A 26,272-nucleotide genomic window follows, 5' to 3' on the forward strand; every position below is an offset into this window, starting at 1 on the left:
AACAGTAGATCAAAGGAAGGAGGGCTACAAGGGCTAAGTAACAGAAAGACTTTAAATTTTCATAGCCGAAATCCACATATTAGGTTTACAGAAAAAAAAATTGAAACAAAAGTGCGAGTTCGACTTGCATGGTTGCCAGGTCGACATCGAGTTATAGACTACAGAAAAACGTGGTTCTCACCAGTCTTATCAAAAACTGAGTGGTATAGTATGATGTGGTAAAGGGGTGCAATTCTGGAGAAGGGGGGGGTAGTAATGGAGGTGAAGGGTAAGGATGGGGATCGTTAGTGGATGGCCTTTTTCAGGTCATGGGTGTGGTTGCACTCTTGGCTGATATGTAGGCCTTCTCTCATCTTTTGGGGTTGGAGGGTAATTTGCCAGTGGCAGTGTGAATCTGGAGGGCATGTGGAGTGATGAAACTTGGGCAAGAGATCCATGGTGTTCTGCACCACCTATATATTCGATCTGGACCTGGCAACCATGCAGGTCGAATTTGCACTTCTGATTCTGCTAGTGTCTGGTGAGGGTTCCTATTTCCTTCTTTGTTATTTTGCCCTTCTGACCCTCCTTCCTTTCATCCCCACCCACACACTATGACTCTTTCCATTACACTTCAATCCCTGACGATGAGTGATGCGAGTTCTTAAATGCTCGGAGACCTTCACAAGACTCGTGTGGTTGATATTCCGAGGTATAATTTTTGCTAAGACGTGATTTCTTCCTTATCAAAATTGTGAAGTAATGTAAATAAATATCCAAATACCGAATGTTAAAGATAAAATAATAAAAATCTTACTTTTGAGGGGGAGAAAAGACAATACACATCATCATTATACTTGGAAAGGGAAGAGGTTGTTTTTAGGTCCCAACAAAATTTATCCTAACGTACTACATGATTTCACTCACTGGCTAGGAATTATATTTCATGAGTGAAATACATACAGATGACTAATGTACGTTAGATTTCAGGACTACAATAAATATCTCTGAAATCTGCATACCAACATAAAAATAAGATCATCATTCAATACATGATATTATTGATAAATACAAGCCTCTTATTAGGAGTATGCTATCTATTTATATACATGCAGGATTATTTTTTTGTTACGGTTGAACTGGGGCTTTGTAACTTTAGATTAAAAAAACGAATCAAAATATCCTGATTTCTAAAGTTACCAGTTGAAGTAACAAATTCCACCCAATCATCATTATGCAAAGTCTTTACACACCTTCCTTTGTAATTAATTAAAATAATGTTGAACGTCCTAGCATTTAGGTAAAAATATTTCATATGTGATGAAGACAAATTTTTATCCTACAAATTAAAAGCTATTGGAGAACTTGTAAAATTTTACTCTCCAGATAGAAGCCCAACAAAAATAATACTTACTCATATTGTGATTATCCTTCTTCTGTCGATCTTTGGCAATTGCATGAAGTTCTGCATCACTTAGTTGAAGAGGTTCTGGCTTAATCTGTGGTAAATCTGGAGGGCACGAATTGCTCGTCTTCAAACCACCACCAAATGCGATGTATTGATCAAACAGACTTCCATTTGTACCAAGCTGAAATAGATAACATATTTCAAAGTTACCTTTAAGCTAAAGTCAACCACCATAAAACAGTACAGTAGCAAAGCAGTGTTTAGGATGAACTGTGATTGAATCTAAGTTCTATACACAAATAGAATATACTACTAAACATACAGAATATTTCCTTATGAATGAAATGTAATTGCATTTTCACAAGGGAAATTAAATAACAATATGTGTTATTGTGCAATTGTACATAACAATATTACTTGTACAACTTGAAAATATAATTCTGAAGGTAGGTGCACTGTTCTACTCTTGCTTTATTTCTGTCTTGATCTATTTATTTATTTATTTATTAATGCCTTGTTTTAAATGGTGGAGTTAAGGCCGTACAAAGCCTTTTCTTCCACTCAACCATACATTTAAAATTATACATTATTATATTATACACAAAGTACACTACGTCATTTCATATAGGTCCACACACACACATTATACTCATACACACAAGTCTTAAAGCCCTGAATATAACACACAAAATACAAAATATATAATACACAAAAAACTAAATATGGAATGAAAGAATGCAAAATTTAAAATTGTATTTAAGTAACTGCAAGGTATTTTAAGAATTCGTTCACTTGCACATGCTTTTTAGTCTGCTTGACAGGAGAAGATCTAACGACTACTCTGAAGAGAGTGGCGAACACGTCTGCTAAAGGAACCAACGGAGCTTACTGCTCTAGTGCTTTCTGGCAACTGATTCCATAGTCTTACAGCCGATACGGAGAAAGAGTTGGAGAAGAAGTTTGATCTGTGGACGGGGATAGAGAGAACTGAGGAGCTGCATGATCTGGTGTCGCGATCGTGAAATTCGTGAAGAAATTGGAAGCGAGAGAGGAGATAGGAAGGTGACTTGAGGTTGAGAACTTTGTAAAGTAAAATCAGAGTGTGCAGCGATCGTCTTTCTTGCATACGTAGCCACCCCAATTTGAGAAAATAAGGTGATAGGTGGTCCCAATATTTTAAATTAAAAATGTATCGTACGCAGGCATTTTGAACACTCTGCAGACGTCTAGCTGACTCACCTGTTAAGCCGGAATACGCTACGTCACAATAATCTAAATGGCATAAAACTAGGGACTGACATAGTTTGGCCTTGATAGAGGTGGGGAGGAACTTGCCCATACGTCTTATAGAATACAGAGATGCGAAAGCTTTTCTACATGCCGAACTCGTGTGATGTGACCATGATAAATTTCCGTCTAATACAATTCCCAAATCTTTAACAGTTTGGTTAAATGGAATGTGAGTCGAATCTACAAGAATGGAAGGCAGAATGTTAAGATCTACGTAATGTTTCAGTTTATCGGAAGCAATCAAAATTGCTTGTGTTTTATTAGGGTTAATATACATGCCATTGTCTAGCGACCAGTTAACAATCCTCTCTATATCTTCATTAACCTTGGAAATACCATCGCTTAACATTGCTGGGGGTGCAGAATAGTACAACTGGAGGTCATCGGCATACAGGTGAAACGGCAGTGTTTCAAGATATTTGGCAGGTCATTAATGTATAAAGAAAATAATAAAGGGCCGAGTACACTTCCTTGCGGAACGCCACAATGATCTCGGATAGCGCCGAGCACTTGCCATCATAAACCACGCTTTGTTTACGTCCAGTTAAGTAGGATTTGACCCAGTCCATTGCAGAGGTGGTGAAATTAAAAAAATGATTTTAGCTTGGAAATGAGAATATCATGGTCGAGTGACTGGAAAGCTTTCGTGTAGTCCAATAAAACAAACTGTCGCCTGTCTGCAGTCCATAGCTTGTCTGACGTCGACGGTTAAGTGAGTCATGGCGGTGCTAGTGCCGTGATTAGGTCTAAATCCCGACTGAAACGGAGCCAGAACTTCATTTGTATGTCGGCTGATTTGGTCGTGAGCAATGTATTCTAATGCTTTGGATAGCGCGGGAAGAATACTGATAGGTCGGAAGTTATCAACGGAAGTGGCGGGGTCAGTCTTGGTGAGAGGAAGAACGTGTGCTATTTTCCACTTATCTGGAAAAATACCAGAGCGCAGAGAAAGATTAAAAATGCCGGTGATGTATGGCAATACATGAGGTAAAATCAGCTTTATTAGTCGCAATGGGAGGTTGTCGGCTCCTTCAGAACCAGATTTGATCCGACCGATTGCAGTTGCAACTTGGAACTCATAGACTGGGTTAAAATTGAACTCTATCATTTCTGTTTTGTGGTTTGCTATAGCTCTAATAGTAACATTTTTAGCATCGTTATTCATTGAATTAGAGAGAGAGAAATATGTATTTAATTCATCAAGGGACGAAACACGAGTAGCATCTACGTTACGTTTCTCTCCTAGCCCTAAATTTCTTAAGTTATTCCACAACATTCGGGGGTTGCCTTGCATATTTAATAATTCGTAAGAAAGCCTCCTCTTTGCGTTGCGCACGGCCTGATTACATTGATTTCTCAACACGCGGTAGTTATTAAAACTATTTAAAGTATTTGGAGATTTGAGGCGCTTGTCAGATTTAAACCTGCGGTGAGCCGAATCGCGCTCCGCCATAAGTGCGAGAATGCTGTCGGTCATCCAGGGGGAAGCAGGCCGCGTGATGCGTTTTTTCTTTACTGGAGCATGTTTGTCGAAAAGGTGTAAGATTAGACTATTTAATTCATTAAGCTTATCGTTAATATTAGTGAAGCTGTTTATTGAATTCCATGGGGTTCTTGTAGCATGTTCGTTTAGTGAAGCGGGGTTAATTTTCTTTAAATCGCGGTATTCAATTATGTTTGGCTTGGATTTCGGAACATTGAGCGAGTAAGCAACGTAAATAAGATCGTGGAACGAGAGACCGCAGGCGCTCGTTTGTCCATGTTTGGTGATTCGAGAGCAGTCTCCTGTTAAGATTACGTCTAGCCAAGAATGCGAGGTAGCCGTGTGGAAGGTAGGATCGAGCTTCAAAATATTTAGATTGTAAGAAGAGATAGCAGCGCGGAATTTATTTACTTCAGGTTTGTCAGTTTCTAAATGAAAGTTCAGATCGCCCAGTAATAATACATGCGAGTACATGGGAATGAGTTTAGCCAGTTCCTCTTCACAATTTACAAAGCACGTTCCAGGTGGACGGTGCAAATAACTTGAAACAAAAGTAGAAGAATATCCAAAAAATATCAACTTGTGTGCTATAAATATAGGTGGGTTTCATGTGACGTTAGAATTCGTAACGTCGCCATGTTTGCGGCCGAGTTGTTAGTCATCTGCAAGGAAATACCCACCACATAGGAGAATGGAATCCAGAAATACCCACCACATAGGAGAATGGAATCCAGAAATACCCACCACGTAGGAGAATGGGATCCATTCTCTTTGCACGTAGCATTCGTTACACCTGCGCAAACTGTAAGTCTGTTGTTAGTACTGTGTAAAATTTCAGTAACATTGCATACAGTTAATGACAATGTTGTGCCATCTGGAAAAGGTAGTAATTTGTGTTCAAGCTCTTTGTGTATTCGACACAAAAAGATATGGCAAAGTTTTGCGGTGTAGATAAATATGAACTGGGCAATAACAAAATGAAAAGGGGCCTATACATTTGGCCAACTCTAGTTCATGTGTTTAATTACTTGACCCAGCTACCTGGAATCAATTCATTTTCATATTTATTAGAGGTTCGAATTCTGCTTGAAATATTTACATCCAGTACAGATTTACTAATATTATCATGGCTCTGCCATTATCATCAGTTTCCCTTCAAGGTTTGTTCAAGCACTAACTTGAAATGTTGAGTTGCTCAAAAACAGTAATTTCACTCCTTGCTTTAACAATTTTGGATATGCTGGCCTCCGTGGCAGAGTGGTTAACACAGCACGCAAATATGCCAGGGGTCTCTGATTCGAATCCCGACCTGGGCATGAGTTTTCTTTGGGAGTTTCCCTTAATCAATTTAATTATATCAGCACTCAGCCTTGTCTTCACGATTAGCTAAAACTGGCATAAAAGTGAAGTAAAATAAACCAAATCAATCAATCAATTTGGGATACTTTCATGTATCATTAATATGTTTTATTCAAGCAGTGCTTTCTTTTTCTGACTATGCAAAGAGTTACCCCCACACCTCCTATATGCCATCATGGTGTGGTGCTAAGCACAGGGGAGCACTTTACCTTTACCTTACGCAAAGCCTACTACCGGCACCTTTTCTCATGGATCGGCTAAAAATTAATAACAGTTTCTGTTAACGAACGAAATATAAATAATCAAGTACAAAAGTAATATTATCAAGATGAATTTAACGTTGAATGTTATCATTTTTATCGTCAAATTTATCGGAAGTATCAGCACCTTTCTATCAAACAAAAACAAAGAAACATACTTGCAAATATGATTAAACACACCAGCTTGATCCATTTATAGTAAAAGTCACAGAGAAAGGTGATATATGAACTTACCCGAGAGGAAATGTTCACTCCACAATCTGTAATGTTTGCTTTGTTCATTATGTTGGCAAACTTTATTCTTGCCAATCTTCTGATCAACAATTATAAAGTTCCATGATGTGAAGCGCACCTTCTGTTCTTTCTCGGAAAATTGGAGGATAAACATGAGTTTCTGTTAACAACCGAATACTGCACAATGTACACCCTTGTGCAAATTAATGGAATCAAACACAAATTTTCATGAAATTATATTTATTTCTTGCAACATGAAACCTTTTCAATAAATAATTTCAATTACCATTTGATATGACCACCCTTCATCTGAATCAACATTGGCATAGAATCAATAAGTTTTTTACACATTTCCTTAAAATTTTCGTCGTGATACCATACCTTCATCAACTCTGAAATCATATTCTCCTCCGTAATGCAATCCTTTCTGCGAAGCTTCTGCTTACAGATCGCCCATAGGTTTTCAATAAGGTTTATATATGGTGAGTTGCCTGGCCATTCCAAGACATTAGGCCTTGTCCTGCGAAGAAATTCTTCACTTTCTTTGATGTGTGACATGTTGCCAAATCTTACTGGAACACGCCGGTGCCATCAGGGTGAAGTTTCTGTAGCTCTGGAACGACTCTGGCTCGAACTACTTCGATATATCTGTCTTGATTCATCACCCCCTCCCCTGGAATGAGTGACCCAGGTCAATAATAGGAAAAGCATCCCCAGAACATTTTCTTCGCAGGATGTTTTACGTTTTGAACAATGTGCTTCTTCCTGACTTTTTCTCCATCGGATCTACTAACATGCTGCACTCTGATACCCTGTACTAGGAAGTGGCTCTCATCTGAAAACAACACCCTCTTCCAGCCTTTTTTGTCCAGTTTTTGTAATGTTTCGCCAAATAAAGGAGTTTTTCCATCATAACGGGAGTCAACAGCTGTTTTTTTAATGGCCTTCGGGCTCTTCGTCCGGCTTGCAGCAGACGTCGACGGACTGTTGAATCATGCACACAAGTCCCACTCTGAGCAAGTTCTTTTCGCAGATCGAAACTAGACTTAGTAGGGTCTGTTTTACTCACTCTCAATAATTAGGCATCGTCTCTAGCAGTTGTAGCTAGTTTTCTACCGCATTGTCCAACTCTCCGAGGAGAAAAACTTCCAGTATCCTTCTTTTTCTTGGCAATTTTACTAACTGCACTTTGGCTCACATTACACTTTGCAGCAATCTGCCTCTGGGCCAGTGAAGTATTTTCAGCAAGCGTGATTATCTATTGCCTCTTCCTTGGAGTCAAATCCATGGCAAAATTAGGGAGTTATGAGGAACTTTCACAGTATACCTGAACACAAAGCAGCACTGAATCAGCAATACATTCACAACAAGACAGCACTGAATCAGCAAAACATTAACAATGGAACAAATAAAGCCAAATACGATGAGAGATAACCTAGAAGTAGAAACAGCTGATTAGAAGATATATCAGCTGATCACAATGATACCAACATGACAAAATTGAAAATTGTCTGCTTGATTCCATTAATTTGCACAAGGGTGTACCATTGTAAACAAGGGTCAAATCTCTTGCCAGCTTGAATTCTGTATGCTTACAAGAACTGGCCTCAATCATGGCTGCTCGATCCCACAATGCAACAGTTTGTGACGTAGGTGAAACACACCTATATGTATGCAGTATTCAGTACATTGTTTATTATATTACTTGCTGTCAATGAAAGCATATTTACAAAATTGCTTGTAGTACTAGTAATCTGAAAAACTCCACTTCTACAAAAGTATTTTCTAGAAAAGTAAATTTTAAGTGAGGAAAGAAACTAAAATCCTCTAAGTACATTTAATGTGGACAGTAACCTACTAATATAATAACAAAATTCACATTAAATTACTTGAAATCATATTCTTTACCTGCTGATGGAAATAACTTTAATCTAAGTTGTAAATCCTTTTGATAAACAATGCATACATAACTACATACATATTAGAAAGCTGTTCGTAATATGCCTGTCTTGAATATTAGCATCAGTGTACAGAAATTTTCACCTCTCCAGCACAGATTAGCAACTGTTAACCAGGATACATAAATTATCTGAGAGACATAGCTTAAGATTTTAACTCTTACATGTGTAGAAAAATAAAAATTGTAATCAATATGGTACATATTTTAAATATTACTTGTTAGCATATCATACAGTATTGCTGGAAATAAAGTATACCAAAATTTAGAACATGTCCTGTTTCATTTAATTTTGAAATTATAATGCAAGTAAAATGGAAGATGTTACCTGAATCAACACATCTGAATCAACACTTGCATGTATGAACACAACAATAGGTACCGTGCAAGCAATATTTGAACATAAACGGAACAGTCACCATACATGTTCCAAGTGTCGTCTGTCCAACACCAAACATTTTCATAGCGACCCTGCAAGTTTGCAAACAATCAAAATTTTATCAATGCATTGGACAGAATTTACATGTGTAGTGAACTTTCGAGCACGGGCTCCAGAAGTCTTCTCCAACAAAGTGCACCACGTTGTAGCTAGTGACCTGTCTCAACAGCCACTTCTGTATGAGAGAAAATAATGATAGACAACAAATGCCTTTTCTCAAATACTCAAAGACATCACTGATCGCCTTTCACTATAACTGTTCTCTGTAAGAACCAATGTCACACTAGAGCTGCACTTCCTCACTTCCCACACAATACTAAAGATATACAGTGTTGTCAACTTTCAGTATACTTTATTTCTGACCATACTGTACATTAATATCACCAGTGGTAGATTCAATGGGTTGTAAGAGAGCACCAACAAGGACCTCTCCCCCCCAACACACCCATTGTGCATATCTACCTAACACCCTTATGTTAATTAACCAAAGTAATAGACTGCTCCAGAAAAAAGCTACAGAACAGCTCGGTAGGGTTACAAATTTCTCTTAAGAAACAAGTAGTAGAAATATTTCACACAACTGATTTTTTTGGCATTTGTTTGTCTTCAGTGTAAATTTTGTTATCTACAACAATGTTCCTGCATAAAGCAGGTCTGGATCTCACTCAGCTTCTAATCAATGGGTACCTGGAGGCAAACCTATGTAGCCAGTGTCTGGTGCTGACCCCATCACTTTCCCTATGGCAGAGCTCAAAAATGTGTGGAGCCATAGCTCCATGCACTTTATGTGCCTTCATGGTATGGTACAATGCATAGGAGCGTAGCATTATATCTTTACCTCTCAATTTCAAAGATTAACACTTTCATATATCGTTACATTAATTTGGAATTACTGAAGGAAAAAAGGTGGCAGCTCCTAATGCTGAATTTCAACCCACCGTGAAAAAATATTTTTTGAAGTGTACATCTATGAGACTACCATGTGAGAGACCCAGGTTCGACCCTGGTGGGGGAGAACAGGGATTTTCTCCACCTGTTCAAGAGGCTCCAGCACCAACCCAGCGTTGTATAAAGTGGGTACCTGGAGGAAGCTCTGGGGGATAAAGGTGGTCAGGGGGGTGGTGCTGATCACAATAGCCCCACATTTCTTGATCACGGCCTAAGGTGGGGGTAAAACTTCACACCCCCTATACATCTTCATGTGAGGTGCAAAGCACAGGGGAGCACATTACTTTCTTTCATCTATGAGAACAAGTTATAATCACATTTTAAAAAGCAAATACCAACTGTTCTTCTCAAAAGAAATTCCTAACATGCTATTGTACTATTAAGGCATTAAAAAGAATACAATGGTATATATATCCTCGACAACCCCAGATTTTCATCTGCTCCAAATAATTAGACGCGCAAGAATTTCCATTCCTAAAATGCACACAAAATATTTGTTTTTAGTTCTGCTCCTTATGTGCACCTTAAAATTTGTCTATTGTGCATCCAAATATTTTACCAGAAATGACTTATTTCAACATAAAATTTCACACACACTATAGAGACATTCTCCACTATTAAAACATGGTGGAATGAATATCTGATAATTACGTAATTGTTCATATGCAAACTACAGTACTTTGCTTCTTTTGGGGGGAAAGAGAGCATTTTCATCTCATAGTTGAATAAAATGACTGCCTACATGCAACAAATGACGAAGGAAAATCTTCCACAAGTGAGTTGGAACACTGTCAGTAATACGCCAATCTCAGTTTACTACTAGCAGAAAGAGTATGGTGAGGATGAACCTGCAGTTTGCTAACAATATAGTAGCCAAGATCTGTTAGTATGTGGAAAATGTGATAAATATGCAGCGTTGATGTTGGTTTCAAATTTTTTGATGAAAGTCCTATTTATTGTCACTTTGGTGCTAAATATGCCTTTACGGTCCCTCTCCCCAGATGGAAAAATCTGCTAGAGTCTTTTCCCGGTTTTCTTTTTTAAGATACTAATCAGGAGCCCCAGGCATAGGCACCGACTCCATGGGGCTTGGGGGGGGGGGGGGTTAAGCCCCCCCCAATGTTGATGATGTGGGGGCAGAGCCCCCAAATAATTTTGCTTAAGAGGATCTAATGTATTATTTTTCTTCTCTTGTAAAGTTTACTCTGAATTGTGCCACATGAACTTAACTTTAAACACACATTTGAAATTTTCTAGACCATCAATTTTGGCGGCCTGAGACCGCTAAACCATCAACTTTTGGGGGGCTATGACCAGAGACAGCAAAACACACAACATATTACTATATACTAAGTATGTAATTATGAGTATTGTTAAAATTTTTACTAAAAAGAGTTTCAAAAGACGATGTGCATGAACTAGGGTAGTGGATGGGATGTTCGGGCTACAAATGACTCACATGACATTCAGAACGAGATCATTGATATATTAGGGAGATCTGTTTTGCGCTCCTTGGTAGCAGATATTAAAAGTCGGGAATATTTTGCTATTATGGTTGACGAAACTTGTGACATATCCATCCGTGGACAATTAATATTCTGCATTCGAACTGTGAATAAAAATTTTGATATTTTTGAGGAATTCGTGGGCATTTATGAGATTCCGAACACTGAAGCCAAAACTTAAAAAAGAGAGAGAGTGAGTCATTCATTAATTTATTTAAGTGATCCGAGCCTCTGCAATAAATTTGACAAGTCGGCGCCCCTGGCCCCAGGAAAAAAGTACCCTTGCCTGAAGTGTCCAACATGTTGAGTTAAATGTATGTTAACAACTATATCTAGAAATACAGTGTGTGTGGAATTAATAGATGCATAAAATAGTTACTGTTTAGTTACAGACATATGGACACGAGACAATATCAGGGAAACTAATATGTTGCACAAATCGCTACTCTCTACAACCCTTGACTACATAAAACTGAGAAGAATAAAGCTACTAACGGTGTACAACGGTGGTACAACATTTATATAAATAAATGAAGCATAAGCTAGCAATTTGCCTGTGTTCACCAAAATTACCTAAATTAACATTAAATTTAAAATAAAATTTCTTACCGGAACTTCTGATGAAATATTCAATGTTGACTCTGCAATCTTTATATTGTCAGATGCTAAGGAGCTGGCTTCGATCGACAAGAAGTCTTCAAGTATCTCTTCTGCCTGCAATAAATAATTCGTTTTTAATTGTGTTTTCAATCCATCATTATAAACAACTGATATTACCCATGCACAGGTACTGAAACTGGAGATATGACCCATGTTAAGAAAACTGCGTATTTCAAAACTTGAAGCAGTCATGACTATAAGAGGTAATCAATCCATAGATTCGACACATTCTTTAAGTGACTCTCACTGACCTCTGTGGCAGAGTGGTTAGCACAACATGCTACGATGCCAGGATTCCTGGTTCAAATCCTGGCTTAGGCACGGGTTTTCTTTGTGATTGTCCCTTTGTCAATTTCATCACATCATCACTCATGCTCATTGTCGCAATTACCCAAAAGTGTAAAAAGTTATCCAAAATTCGAACAAACAAAAACATCACATCATTAAAGATGGTTTCAAGGGGGAATAAACTTCTGTTCGGATTACCTAGTATTTCCAATTATCCACGTTCGAATTAAAGAGAGTCCACTGTATTATTATCCACATATAGTACAGGCTTACATGCAGAGCACAAAATGCGGAGAGTAACTTAACATTTAGACATAGAGGCCCATTTCCCCACCTTAACAACGGGAGCATTTCAAGCGGGGAAATTTGAAATTCGCCAATATTTTAATAACATTTTTTACCTTGGGAACTACGAATGCTAGAGTTACAAATGATACCTAGTTTTGTTCAGTAAAGATTAGGCTACAATCCTATAGTCCAATAACCCTAATTTTCCTTTACCAAATAAGTTGTTTTTTTGTTGTTTTTTTAATACAAAATTTTAATTACGACAGGCACCCACGCACACAACGCTATGACATAAGGGTTCAAAACTGTACTTGTGTATTGTCCAATATACGCTCCATTCTTATGGCAAGAATTGCAAACTTGCTGCTTGTACTTTCGGAGGAAAAAAATATAATTATTATTTTTCGGGGGGAAATTTAAAATTCTCAAGGTTTTCAATAAACATTATACTTAGGTAACTATGAATGCTAGACTCACAAATTATAGCTTATTTTCTTCAATACAGTATAGGCTACAAACCTATGTAAAAAACAACTTATTTTCATTTAGCAAACAGAAGAAATTAAAAAAAATATATATGAAATTAGAACCTTGTCGGGCTCCCACGTAGGCAACGCCGGGACGTGAGGGTTCAAAACATTACTGCATTTTACCTGATGTGTGTTAGGTTCTCGTGGCAAGAATTGTGCACTTCCTGGTGAGACTTTCGGATTAAAAAAATATTCTATTCTAAAAGACGTGCTTTTTGTGTTTGGCGGGAAATTCAAGTTTCAGATTTTTTAATATCTTCGATACTATGAATGCTAGAGTTAAAAATTATATCTCGTTTTATTTAGTACAAACTAGAATATGAGCCTATGGTCGAATCCTAATTTACATTTGTCAAGTAGAAGAGAGCTTTTAAAAAAATGTTTTTTATGCTATTTGAACTACGTCGGCCCCACGCAGGCAACGCAGGGACGTGATTGTTCCAAACGGTTCGGGCATATAGCCCGATACCAGTTCCATTCTCGTGACAAGAATTTTGCTGCTGATACTTTCGGAGAAAAAAATAATTTCTAATGTAAAAACAGTGACTTTTATCGGCTGGAAATTTGCCCCCCTCCCCCAAATATAGTCAGAACGAAATTAAACTTTACAAATTGCTAATGGAATTCGTCAAGTCTCCTATGCCACTCAAAACATGTATCTCCGACTATTATCAGAGTCGCAGTGTGTCCTAAAGGTTATATACTAAAAGAAAAAGTTTCTTGTTCCATTATGGAACAAGACGTAGTTTAAAGGTTAGCGGGGCGTGTTCCGCATAAGGTGCACATTTATTTCAATTCTGCACACATGCTCGCGAGTGTTACCAAAATAAGACGTCAAATTCTAGGTTACGTCTTCCTCCTCATGTTGCAGTTGTAAGCGGATTTCTAAGTCTATTACTAAGCCAGTAAACACTGGTTAAGATATCGTTAATAAATGTATTTCGAATCAACGTTTTCACTAATCAGAGCAATGTCTTGGCATTTTTTAGAACAGACAGTTATTTTTCGAAGTTCTGCTTCGGCGCCTGGGGCAACGGCATGTATTTGGTTGTACGTGCATTCATGTGTGTTAGGGCGAGAATATGTGTGTAATATAAACTGTACTGCCTTTTGTTTATGTGCGTGAAAATTGAGCGTGTGTGTGTGTTTATAAATTGCATTCTTTTTTTGTATTCCTTTTGATTTTATTAGCACAGCGATGTAAGAAAATATCGAACTACTATCGGTGACAAAAATATTGAGCCCTCTGTTTACGTGCTTGTAAAATTGTAGTCCGTGGGAGGATAAAAGTCAAATATACCTTATTGGAAAGCTACAAGTGTCTACTTTTAGAAAAAAGCAAGACAAATTGATTTTAGCTCTGTCTGTTCTCTATTCAAACAAAAATATTCTTAAAAGTAGTTTTTTCGTGTGTGTTTTATGTAAGTCGAATTCAATAGTGTGTAGCTTCTTGAAAACCAGTCGTAAAAATATGGAATTCCTTGTGATTGAAGCTTGTTTATGTGTAAATATCTCTGCCATATATAATGTTGCTATCATTTGTGGAACAGCCAATATTAATGTTTAATAACAGTGTTACAATCTCGGTAATGGTCAGCCCAATAGCGATGCAAAGCATATCTAAATAATGAGCATGGAATAAAAATCAAATTTTTATGGTTTATCTTTTCATATTCTGCGAATTGAAAACAACAGACAGAATTGTTTCTCTTGGCAACCGGCTCGCGCGTTTTTCGTCTCCTTGCTATGAAGAAGTGCGCCTTGTTGCCACACGCCTCCGGCAGGCCTTTAAACTTTGCGTTCAGCCAGCAACTTTGACACTGAAAGTAAACCGAAAGTTTTGGTTACAAAGCGAATTGTTGTGCACACAGAAGCATTGTTCAGATGCTGTAATTGACGAATGCAGATTTTCTTTTATCACTCTTGTGTTCCTACCATATAGCCTGAACTCTGACACATACATAAGATCCCTCACTTTTTCTTGCTGTTTTCCTTTGTTATGAAGTTGCTGTTGCTGTACATCGCAGGCACGTTATTTTTTTATACAGAGGAGATTGCGAAGCCAGCAGTCACAGGTTCGAATATTTGGTAAGATATTTCATTGCCTTCATCAAATCAAGCTCATCGTTGCACTTACTCTTTTTAAATAAGCGACAAAAAATGATACGGAGAAAATGACGTTCGTATAAAGATTGGATAAAAGCTAGAAAATATAACAATAACTAAAGTATACAAATAAAATGTATTTCATTCATAATATGATAAATTATTTATTCATTATTTTACACTGCCACAATGTTTTGGATCGGACCAACGGAACGGAATGCACTTCCAGTATTCCCGCAGCGTAGACCGTGTAGCTGCAGCGAAGCGGCAACACTGTGCAAGTCACCTTCGGCCCGCGGAGTCAGAGGTTGGCCACATCTCGCCATACGTCATTCGCGCGTTTACCATATTAGGAGTGGTAAATAATAATTTATATCTGTGGTCATACTTGAGATACACATGTTAAAACTTCTGGATTTGGATCAAACTGTCATATAAACGGCTTTTTACAATTTAATTGAATTTGCAATTACGCATTTCAAGATTGCACGTTTGCCTAAAATTTCAATTTTTGAAACATCTAGAAGATCTGCATTTGACTTCTTCCACAGAGATGCAAAAACAATCCGTCTTCACGTACAAAAAAGTCTCAATATTATATCAATTATGGATTATGAACTGTATGATGTTAAGTTCCCCGTTCTTGCAAACTGGAAGAAAAAACTACACTTTTTAGTGAATTTTTCATAATACGAAAATGCAACGAAGAATAATTTTTAGATGACGCTTATTAAAAAAATAGATACTTGAAGCTTTCCAATTAGGTATATTTGACTTTCTTCCACCCACGGAGTACAATTTTACAAGCAAGCAAACAGAGGGCTCAATATTTTTTATCACGGATAGTACAGAGCATTCCCTGACATTCGCTACGAGACTCGGCGGCAAGCGGCCCGGCAACAGCACTTGTCTTTCCCGGTGAACTGTGAACAGTCGCACGCTACAGTCTGTTTCTTTCGCTCTCCCTGCCTTCGCTCTCTTTCCCTTTCTGTTGACGTTGCAGACTGACGCCAGTATAATCCTCCCTCGGAAGTTGTGTTGTGTTGTGTCGTGTCCGTGTGTTTAAGATTGTGGCTTAATATGGAACCACAAAAGTTTACATTACAACAAAGGATTTATCTTGTCGAGTGTTACTTCGGAAAGATTAATTGTGGAGAAGTGCGACGACGTTTTGCAACGAAATTTCCTGGTGTTCCCGTTCCACATAGGACCACTATATTAAACCTCGTAAAAAAGTTTAGAGTAACAGGGTCAGTTCTGAACAAAAGTGGAAAGAAAAACCCACGTGTACTTACTGAGGAAAAAGTCTGAGATAGGACAAAGGTTAGAACAGTCTCCTCGGAAATCTATCCACCGCCTCTCACAAGAAACGGGTGTTTCAAAACCACAGCATTTAGAGCCGCTAAATTCTTAATCGGGAGTATTACAGTACACGAACTTGCACGTGTAAATGCCAATTTCCTTCGGAGATGACAGGAATGTGTTGCAGCAGAGGGACATCATTTTCAACACCTTCTGTAGTCAAGGTTAGTACACAATATGAAAACTGTAATTTTAATAGCAGACACTAGCGACTGTCGCGGACCCCGTTCACCGGGAAAGACAAGCGCTGATGCCGGGTCGCTTGCCGCCGAGTCTCGTAGCGAATGTCAGGGAATGCTCTGTAGATGGTTAAGTGGAAGAAAGGGCATAAAAGCCTTAACTTTGCCACGTATGTAAAGCAGAAATAAATAAATTAAGCAAATTGTCTCATCCATACCATATGTTTTACGAATTGAAATTGTGCTCGTGTTAATTGACGTTGTCCTTGGTTCAATTCATAACTGAATGCATAGCGTTCACCATTTCATTTACCGTCGGCTGTACCTCTCGTCCTTAAGGCTTCAACACACTAGGGTTATCGCACATCTTCAGACGAATTCTCTCTTTTACTCTCTATTGTCGCAGCTTAAGATAAAAATAACGCAACGAAACGTCAATATAAAACTGTAGTAGCAATGCAACCCCAGCACATCGTACTCAAGGAAAAGTAATTTATTTTATCTGCGTGAAACTTGGGCGTCACGTAACATGCGATACCGGAATCATAAAGGACATTTCCTTGAAAACATGTTTTCAAAGAATGCTACAACATAAGCACGATATTACTCAATACTGTACCTGTCACTCGCGGTGGCGTGCACCGAGGAGTAGCGAGTCTAGCAGCGATTGATCAATCGATCTCATCTCGTATTATTTTCAAATCGCAATATTTGTTGTTTGTCGAAGCCACAGTTCATAGGCGACACTCGCTTCTCACACCAGAGGTCTCCACCAGAGCTCAAATTTTGGGGCTCAAATTTTGAACAAAATGGAAAACTAGAATTTTCAAAGAGCTACAACTAAAATAGGAAACCAGTAACAGATCAATTTTTTTTCTAAACAATTATAGCTCTGATATTACTTTACTTACCTGCTAAAATAAATCCTAAACTTTGATTCTTGTTCAAAATTGAATATCCGTTTTGGCCCTAAATTTCAGACTTTTGCATTAGAGACGGTGAAAAAAGGTACAGCACATAAAATGTAGCTTGAAATTTATCAAATGCCGCAAGTCATGAAAACAAAAATGACTGCCATTTTTAAACTAAGTCAAGTTTTAGAAACTACTGTTTCTGTCTTGAACTACCCTTGCATATAGGCTACAACAACAAAAATATGAAAATTTTAAAATATGGTGAAGCAACCAGTGCCGAACCATTCGGTACGGATTGGTCATTATGTTCCTCAAAATTACAACTTCTAACCTCTTGTGCAATGAGCCCCTTTCATAAAGAAATACCAGTTTCCAAGCGTAGTTCTCATGGATCAATTAGGTAATTTTGGTTGGCAAATTAGATTTGCGACGCTCACGCTTCACATGCTTATCCGTGCTGATTGCATCAGCTTTCAAGGTGTCTAACAGACATAACTCATATTGGAAAGGACGCCACTACCTTGGTGCTCCAGTTGCTACCGCTCTTGGGGGTGTTGTAACATTACAACAGTGCATGGCATAACGCTGTCACGGCAGAGTTGTAAATTCTGGATCGCAGGATGCGAAATTATTACAAACTGGTGGGGGGAGGAAGAATTTAATCTGCACACGCACATATGATATACTTATTTATAATGTTATTAAATATAAAAGTATGTTACAAAATATTTAAAAATACATTATTACGAGGGTCACTATTTATATTTTGAGCCTTGGCAACACTGATTGAAGTTAGGCGCGATTTGACGTTTGCACGGAATCGTCTGGCATTATTGACCATAACGTACTTCAAATGTTTTTGTCAATAGCTTCATTTGTGTTGTTTATGTTGCCTTGGAGATTGCGCGACAACAATGAAATGCAAATAACTCGTGAACATTTTCGTGCGATGATTTTTTACGATTTTCGACGTGGATTATCAAGACAAGAGTGCATCGATCAACTTACTTCCGCATTTGGCGATGAAGCCCCATCCTTTGCCACTGTGAAACGCTGGTATAACGAATTTAATCGTGGCCGCCATTCGCTCACCGACGAGATTCGCGAAGGTCGTCCAAAATCAGTTGTTGTTCAAGAAAACATTGATGCTGTGCAAAACCTAATAATGCAAGATCGTCATGTGACATACTGTGAGATTGAGGCAACCATAGGCATTAGTTCCACCAGCATGTATAAAATATTACATGATCATTTAGCTGTGAGAAAGGTATGTTCTCGTTGGATCCCACACAATGACAAAAACTCAAAAAAACGCTCGCGTCAATTGGTTCAAACAAATGCTCAATAAATACAATCGTGGTGCTTCAAAAGACGTATATAAGATTGTAACAGGTGACGAATCATGGATATATGCATATGAGCCGGAACGTAAACAGCAGTCGACTGTATGGGTGTTTCAAGATGAACCCAATCCAACAAAAGTTGTTCGCGCTCGAAGCACATCGAAACAAATGGTCGCCTGTTTTTTCGTGAAAACTGGTCATGTGGCAACTGTGCCTTTAGAGGAACGTAGAACGGTCAACTCTGAATGGTACACAACAATTTGTTTGCCAGAGGTCTTCGGTCAAATACGGAAAACAAACAAACGCCGTCGGATCATTCTTCATCAAGACAATGCCAGCTGTCACACATCTCGTCTAACAACAGACTTTATGAACAGTCAAAAAATCGAATTGATGGGTCATCCGCCGTACAGTCCTGATTTGGCACCCAATGACTTCTTCTTGTTCCCGAATGTCAAGAATAAATTGCGTGGACAACGATTTTCGTCGGCGGAAGAAGCCGTTGATGCGTTCAAAAACCATATTATGGAGGTGTCTCAAGAAGATTGGAAAACTGCTTTGACAAATGGTTCGAACGAATGCAAAAGTGTATTGACCATAAAGGAGAATACTTCGAAAAACAATAAAGCAGTTTTCAATGCTAAATTCCTGTTTTTTCATTGTTAGGCTCAAAATATAAATAGTGACCCTCGTATTAAATACATACAAGGAAATTAATTTGTTACTCTTTTATAAATCAGATATTTATAAAGTATCAAAATAGCTCCTTTAATAGCTGGTTAAAGATGTCAATTACCAAAATTGTTAAAATAGTATGAAAACTTGTGCATACGTTTTTGTTTAGTTTTTTCTTTCTATTAATATAAATCAATTAGATATTTTTTGTGTATGTTCGATATTATCCTCGATAAAGTATATTTGAAATCAAAACTAATGCTTATCTTTTGTTGTTACAACAAAAACACTTCCCCCCCGGAAATTTTTGGTAGGGGGATTTTTGAGGCCAAGATTGCTGGTGAAATTCTAGCCCAAAACCATACCCCACATGCCCCTTCCCATTTAAAGAAATGAAGTTGGATCCAAGATGGTCGACGTTGTCATGACATGCACCAAAAAGTTTCCCCCTAGGCCTAACATATTGCTAGCATGACCCAATTGCTGCAATCTACACTCGCTGCAATCTACACTCCCTTTCATTTTATAAGGGGTGGTCAGGAACTTTTGACTCACCCTGTATATTTAACGGCCAGGCTGTGTGCCAATCTATGCGGTTTGAAACTATACTAATAGATGGCGCGCAGATCAATTCCCTATTTTTTCGCGTTTCATCATTACCAACATACTATTTTGGAGTACAAACTTAGGATTTGCTGACTGCCAGTTACTTTCACATTGAAAAACCCGGTGCTGGTTAAGAGTGGCCATTATCTCCAACTGGCAGATAGATAACGGAAAGAATAACTGGACATTGAAAAACCGGCCCTAAGGACAGCATATTTCTTTTTTTTCTTCTTCACATTTTGAACAATTTTAATATTTTATGAAATTCTCATTTCTACCCCATTTTTTGAGAATGGACCTTAAAAGAAAAAAGAGGAGAAGCTCTTGAGGCAAGGTTGCGTTTCTTTCCCTTCTGCCGCCGGTTTCCACCACTTCCTTTGGAGTACGGTGTTTGTTTTCCCTATCTTTGAAGTCCTTCCCGTTGGGATACTGGACACGATCCTCACCACGTTTTACAACACATACTGTGGCTGGTAGTATGTCATTATTTGCAGATTATATGTTCCTTGCCAACACCGGCACGCGCGGTTTACGACAGGAAGCAACGTCACAGATGCGTCTCTCGGAGAGAAAGAGCACGGAAAATTTCAACATTAAAGAATTATTCTTCATGGCCATTGTTCAAAATTGGCGAGGTCTCGCATATATGTTGAAAGTCATCTGAAACAAGAAAACAACTTTTTTCTCAGAGTAAAACACCTTCGACTTTTACCACTCCCCCTTTTTTAATTGCACGGGAAAGTTATGAGCTCTTTCAGACGATCCTCGCATCCGCGCACAGGACTCGCACGGCTCCGCTTGTCCATTTCAGCGCCGGACGGACCGCTGCGTAAAATGAAATGAGACTACCGACATGAATGGTGTGGGTCAGAAAGCATTTATTCTCTGGGCAAGACGGGACTATGATTTTTGTAGATTAATTATCCTATTTTGCGAGAAACGGACGACAATGGTGTTGATGTTGAACTGCTAATAAATAATCCTAGTGAAGAATCAACCGATAATTTTGGATAGAGAAAACCTCGAAGTTAGCTAACAATTGGTCTAATGTTTTAAAGAACGACCTATTCTGTACTGTGAAGGTTTTTTATTCATAACTTCGTCAATATTTGTGCAAATATAAGATTTCTAAGTATTTTCTTAAGTATTTAACAAAAAAAAAAAAATCAGTAAGCCTTCTTACAAATTGTGCATAATTGTTGGCACAGAAAACAGAAAATTGCACATGAATTTCTTCATCAACATTATAGTGGTTAGATGGTTATTTTATTTATCGCCGCTTATTTGTATTTTAGACGAATAACAAGGAAATAGAAGAAAGTGTCCGTGGCCTTCGCGTAACATAGCGAACGAGACATTCATAAACAACATATATTCACCTGTTTTTCGTGGTTCTCAACCTCAGATACATGTACCATATGGATAAACGTTTTTGTTCCTGTAAATAACGGCACTACAATCCAACAATAAAAAAATATTTTTTTCACATCGAGTGAAATAGAATGTTACAATTGTTCAAATAACGTTTGCATGGATTCTGACAAGGATTTGACGTAAATTAAATTTTGCAGAAATATATTCCTAACTGGGAGGGGAGCAAATTTCCCCCACAAAAAATGGAATAGAAAAGCCCATGTTTATACCACATTTTTTATTACTACTAGAGTGGGAGTAACGTTGGTGATTTCTTTGATTTTCGGCATCTCCATTGTAATATGGACGACAAACATGTGTGACAAGGTCCAGGAAGCGACTATAAGTCAACAATGTTCGCGCCAGAAAATTCGATGCGTCTGAAAGAAGCCTAACTCGAGCCATAAAATTTTTCGGAACTTCCGAGCTCTGACAATGTTCATACGTTCTCTTTTCAGTTTTATTGCTACATTTCAATAGGATCAGTGAGTAATAAGAGGCGAGGCATGGACATCTGCTGGAGTTGCTTAAGGAGGGCTTTTTATCTTATATTTTGAGCATGACGTAGCAGCCCAAAACAATTTGTTCATTATTCTGAGTGAAGTCTGGCGAGATAAAACTTATTTCCTACGGAAATGCCAGATCAGACATCTAAATAAACTTTTATTGCTATGGTTAAGTGGAAGAGAAGGCATTAATAAATCTTGAAAACTTTGACCTCCTGAAACTGTAAAAGTATATGGCCCAGAGAAGAAAACGTTAATATGGTTTCTTAACCTAGGTCAAAGTTACAAGTATACAAAATTTCGTTGAACTCCGTCTCGGTGGGTGACATTTCAATTCATCATTGGGCGAAGTTAACTACATTGCAGGAGCGTTGTACAGGGTGGCTCACTAAATCACTTAACACCCCCAGTACAAGGCCACTGCGGCATGGGACGTGAAAATGGCGATGACCAATCGTTATCAGGCCAAGGGGGAACCACATTGACGTCACCCGCATGGTCGGCAGCCATCTTGATGCCCGCCATCTTGAATTCAACTTCAGAAATGTAAATGGGAAGGGGGTCGTGCGACATATCAAAATGGGCTAGAATTTCACCAGGAAAACAACTGTGACATTTGTTTTCACCTAACTAATTGTTGCAGAGTTAACAATACCACAAAGTTATGGCTCAATAAGTCACTTAACACCCCCAGTACAACGCCAATGCGGCATGGGCCGTGAAAATAGCGATGACCAATAGTTATCAGGCCAAGGGGGAACCACATTGACGTCACCCGCATGGTCAGCAGCCATCTTCATGTCCGCCATCTTGAATTCAACTTCAGAAATTTAAATGGGAAGGGGGTCGTGCGACATATCAAAATGGGCTAGAATTTCACCAGGAAAACAACTGTGACATTTGTTTTACCTAACTTTAATTGTTGCAGAGTTAACAATACCACAAAGTTATGGCTCAATAAGTCACTTAACACCCCCAGTACAACGCCACTGCGGCATGGGCCGTGAAAATGGCGATGACCAATCGTTATCAGGCCAAGGGGGAACCACATTGACGTCACCCGCATGGTCAGCAGCCATCTTCATGTCCGCCATCTTGAATTCAACTTCAGAAATTTAAATGGGAAGGGGGTCGTGCGACATATCAAAATGGGCTAGAATTTCACCAGGAAAACAACTGTGACATTTGTTTTCACCTAACTTTAATTGTTGCAGAGTTAACAATACCACAAAGTTATAACACATGCTCAATATGACGTCCGTCTTGCGCAACACACACGTGTAATCGTCTCTCCCATGACCTTACCACATTCTGAAGAACCTCAGGAGTTATTGCAGTACAGGCATCCACAATGCGTGTGCGCAAGTGGGCCAGATCCCTGATTTTCGTAGCATACACCATGGCTTTCAGGTGTCCCCAGAGGTAAAAGTCCAATGGTGTCAGGACAGGTGAGCGTGCAGGCCATTCCACAGTCCCTCGGCGACCAATCCAGTGGTGAGGGAATTGTTGATCCAGGTACTGACGGACTATCATCCCATAGTGCGGTGGAGCACCATCTTGCTGGAACCATTCAGGATAGCTCCCATTCTCGGACAGTAAGGATGGTAAGATCTGCTCCCGTAGCAGAAACAAGTAGCCCTCTGCATTTAAGTTGCCCTCAATGAAAAATGGACCAACAAGTCGGGAACCCCAAGTACCACACCACACCATTAGCTTCCCGCCTCCCGTCACCTTGCTGGGATCTGTCCAACGTGGATTTTCGGGTGACCAGTACTGCAGATTTTGCTTATTCACCTCTCCCGACACATAAAAATTAGCCTCATCACTTAACAGAATCTTGCTACCGACGGCATGGTCACGTTGCAGTTGTGCTATAGCCCACTCACAAAACTGCAAACACCTGTCTGGATCGTCCTCACTAAGGTGCTGCTGCAGCTGTATCTTATACGGATGCCAGTGGTGGTCACGTACAATCCTTTGAATTGAACCCCTGCTGACACCGCTTTCCAGCCCCAGTCTCCGTGTGCTACGGGTTGGGGACTTTGCAAATGATGCCAACACCGCTACAGCAGTACCCTCATCCGTGGCTGTTTTCGGACGTCCATGTCGCGGCTAGTCATCCACAGATCCAGTATCTTGGAACTTTGCCAGCAACTGGCTGACGGCCACATGTGACACCGGTTGTCTTGCAGGATTGCGGTTATTGAAGTCTGCGGCAATGTCACGCGTACTTCTCTCCCCTGACATCAATATGATGGCAATCCGTTCCTCACGTGTTAGTGGCATTTTCGTTCAGATCAGTGAAAAAGGAAATATGCTACTCTTGACACGATCAATTCACATCATCACTCTTTTAAACTTTTATGTAAAGACAAAACACAATCGTAATTCCCATGCCAACCAATACTACAAGATATGTACATACCGGTAAATCAATATCCGGACATTTTCAGTGATTGGTCTAACAATAAATACCACATAATCACATACTAACGATTATTTGAACAATAAACATTTAAGCAAAAAGGAAAGGACGTGTCACTCTCCCAATGCGGAAATCGCCCTTAAATTTAAAGTTAGGTGAAAACAAATGTCACAGTTGTTTTCCTGGTGAAATTCTAGCCCATTTTGATATGTCGCACGACCCCCTTCCAATTAAATTTCTGAAGTTGAATTCAAGATGGCGGACATCAAGATGGCTGCCGACCATGCGGGTGACGTCAATGTGGTTCCCCCTTGGCCTGATAACGATTGGTCATCGCCATTTTCACGTTCCATGCTGCAGTGGCGTTGTACTGGGGGTGTTAAGTGACTTATTGAGCCACCCTGTACATTGATTTAATTTAAATAACTAGGGCCATTCCATGTCAATTCGCCCAATGACACGGATTTCAACGAAATTTTGTATACTTGTAACTTTGACCTAGGTTAAGAAACCATATTAACGTTTTCTTCTCTGGGCCATATACTTTTACAGTTTCAGGAGGTCAAAGTTTTCAAGATTTGTTAATATGTCGCTCCCGAAACTACATTGCAGGAGCGTTGTACATTGATTTAATATATATATTTCAGCATTATTTTTTTTTTCTGTAAGCCAATCAAAGTGTGCAGATTCAAAGAAAAATTGTCCGAAGACTTGTGCTATTTTCACCGTTTCAAAACAAAAGACATGGCTTGGGTGAATTGACATGGAATGACCAACTATTATTATTTTCAACATGTTGAATCTGTCAACTTCACATTAACTACATACACTCCATGGCGTAACACACAGGCAAAAGAAATAACAATAATTTAGTAAAAATAATATTGCTGTTATTTTATGCAATTCAGAAGTGTGACAGAAAGTAACAATTGTATTTGCTTTTATATCGTAAACATCAAGAATATCGAGAGCGCGGAGAAAAAGAGTGAAAATGCCAAACATACTGGATAAAAACGAGCGATAATGCATCGTTCATGTGTAAAAGTACTCGTAAATAATAAAAAGACTGGCCAAATTTCAGCATTTAGTTTTAACCACATTAGTTGTGATGCCCAATCTCAGTCATAACTGTTTTGTTGCAACTGTTTAAGAGTAGAAATTGATAATTTGAAAGTGAACGTTGAAAAAACTATTTGATTTGAACTATAAGAAACATCTTCACATTAGTGATGTTCAGAACCTTGCCGTGTGCTCTCAAAAAATACGGAGGATAAATATACGAAACGTCAGTGGGAAACTAAATTTGAATATTACGGTGGCAAATTTCCAAAAACTGTCATACAAGCACAATCGGCCATTACACTTTACAAGTCCTCTATAAGCGAACTTCCACAGTGAAGTTCTAAATGAAAGCAAGGGATAAGTAGTAACGTAAGACATATTTACGCATCGTAAAATCATCTGTATATGGCTCGTATAGTGATAACCTAAGCTGATATTATTACTTGATAGAAGTTCTATCCAACATACTAGAAAATATAATTATTACGTTTCACAGCACAAGAAGTTGCCGACTGCAAGAAATTGTAATAATCACAAGCTGAATGTAGGTTCGGATCGATTATGAAACTCCTCAGAAACATTGTACTTTGATTATTATGATGCTTTTCCAGTTCTTTACTGTAATATCAATTATGAGAATGGTTTATGAACTTAATGAAACGCAAGGCAACCTGATTTCGAAATGCTACTATATGCAAAGTGAAAAGTTTTATGGAGCAGTTACTAATTTCTGACGTCTTCAGGGCACATTCATTAAGGGCCGAGAAAATAAAATAACTACAAAATTTCCGCCACTCATCAAACGACTCTACTTATTTGTTGAGAACTAAAATCTGTAACTCAATGGTCAATCACTATACTTTTGTTACTTAACCTACTATGGTGATATGCAATTCATATCAACATTGGACATTGGACAACACTCAAGCGTTTGTTTAATTTATAGCGTTTTAGCAAGCTAGAATGCAACATGTTGCAAGGAATACAAAAGTTGCATTCAACAAAAGGCAAAGGTAGAATATGAAACGAAATTTTGTAGATAGCATGCAAGAA

The 26,272-nt window shown here is 38.6% G+C and overlaps 1 protein-coding gene across 1 annotated transcript in view; it reads right to left on the reverse strand.

Moving 5' to 3' along the window:
* Mitf (transcription factor Mitf) overlaps nucleotides 1-26,272 on the reverse strand; it is a 207,294-nt gene that overhangs the window by 57,318 nt on the left and 123,704 nt on the right. The window contains exons 4-5 of the mRNA XM_083117962.1: nucleotides 11,472-11,576; nucleotides 1,394-1,568 (exon numbers count right to left, since the gene is read on the reverse strand). Coding sequence (XP_082974088.1) covers nucleotides 1,394-1,568; nucleotides 11,472-11,576 — 280 coding nt within the window. The remainder of the gene's footprint in view (nucleotides 1-1,393; nucleotides 1,569-11,471; nucleotides 11,577-26,272) is intronic.

Source organism: Lepisma saccharinum, chromosome 2 (genome assembly GCF_977018435.1).
Source record: "Lepisma saccharinum chromosome 2, izLepSacc3.1, whole genome shotgun sequence".
Classification (NCBI taxonomy): domain Eukaryota; kingdom Metazoa; phylum Arthropoda; class Insecta; order Zygentoma; family Lepismatidae; genus Lepisma; species Lepisma saccharinum.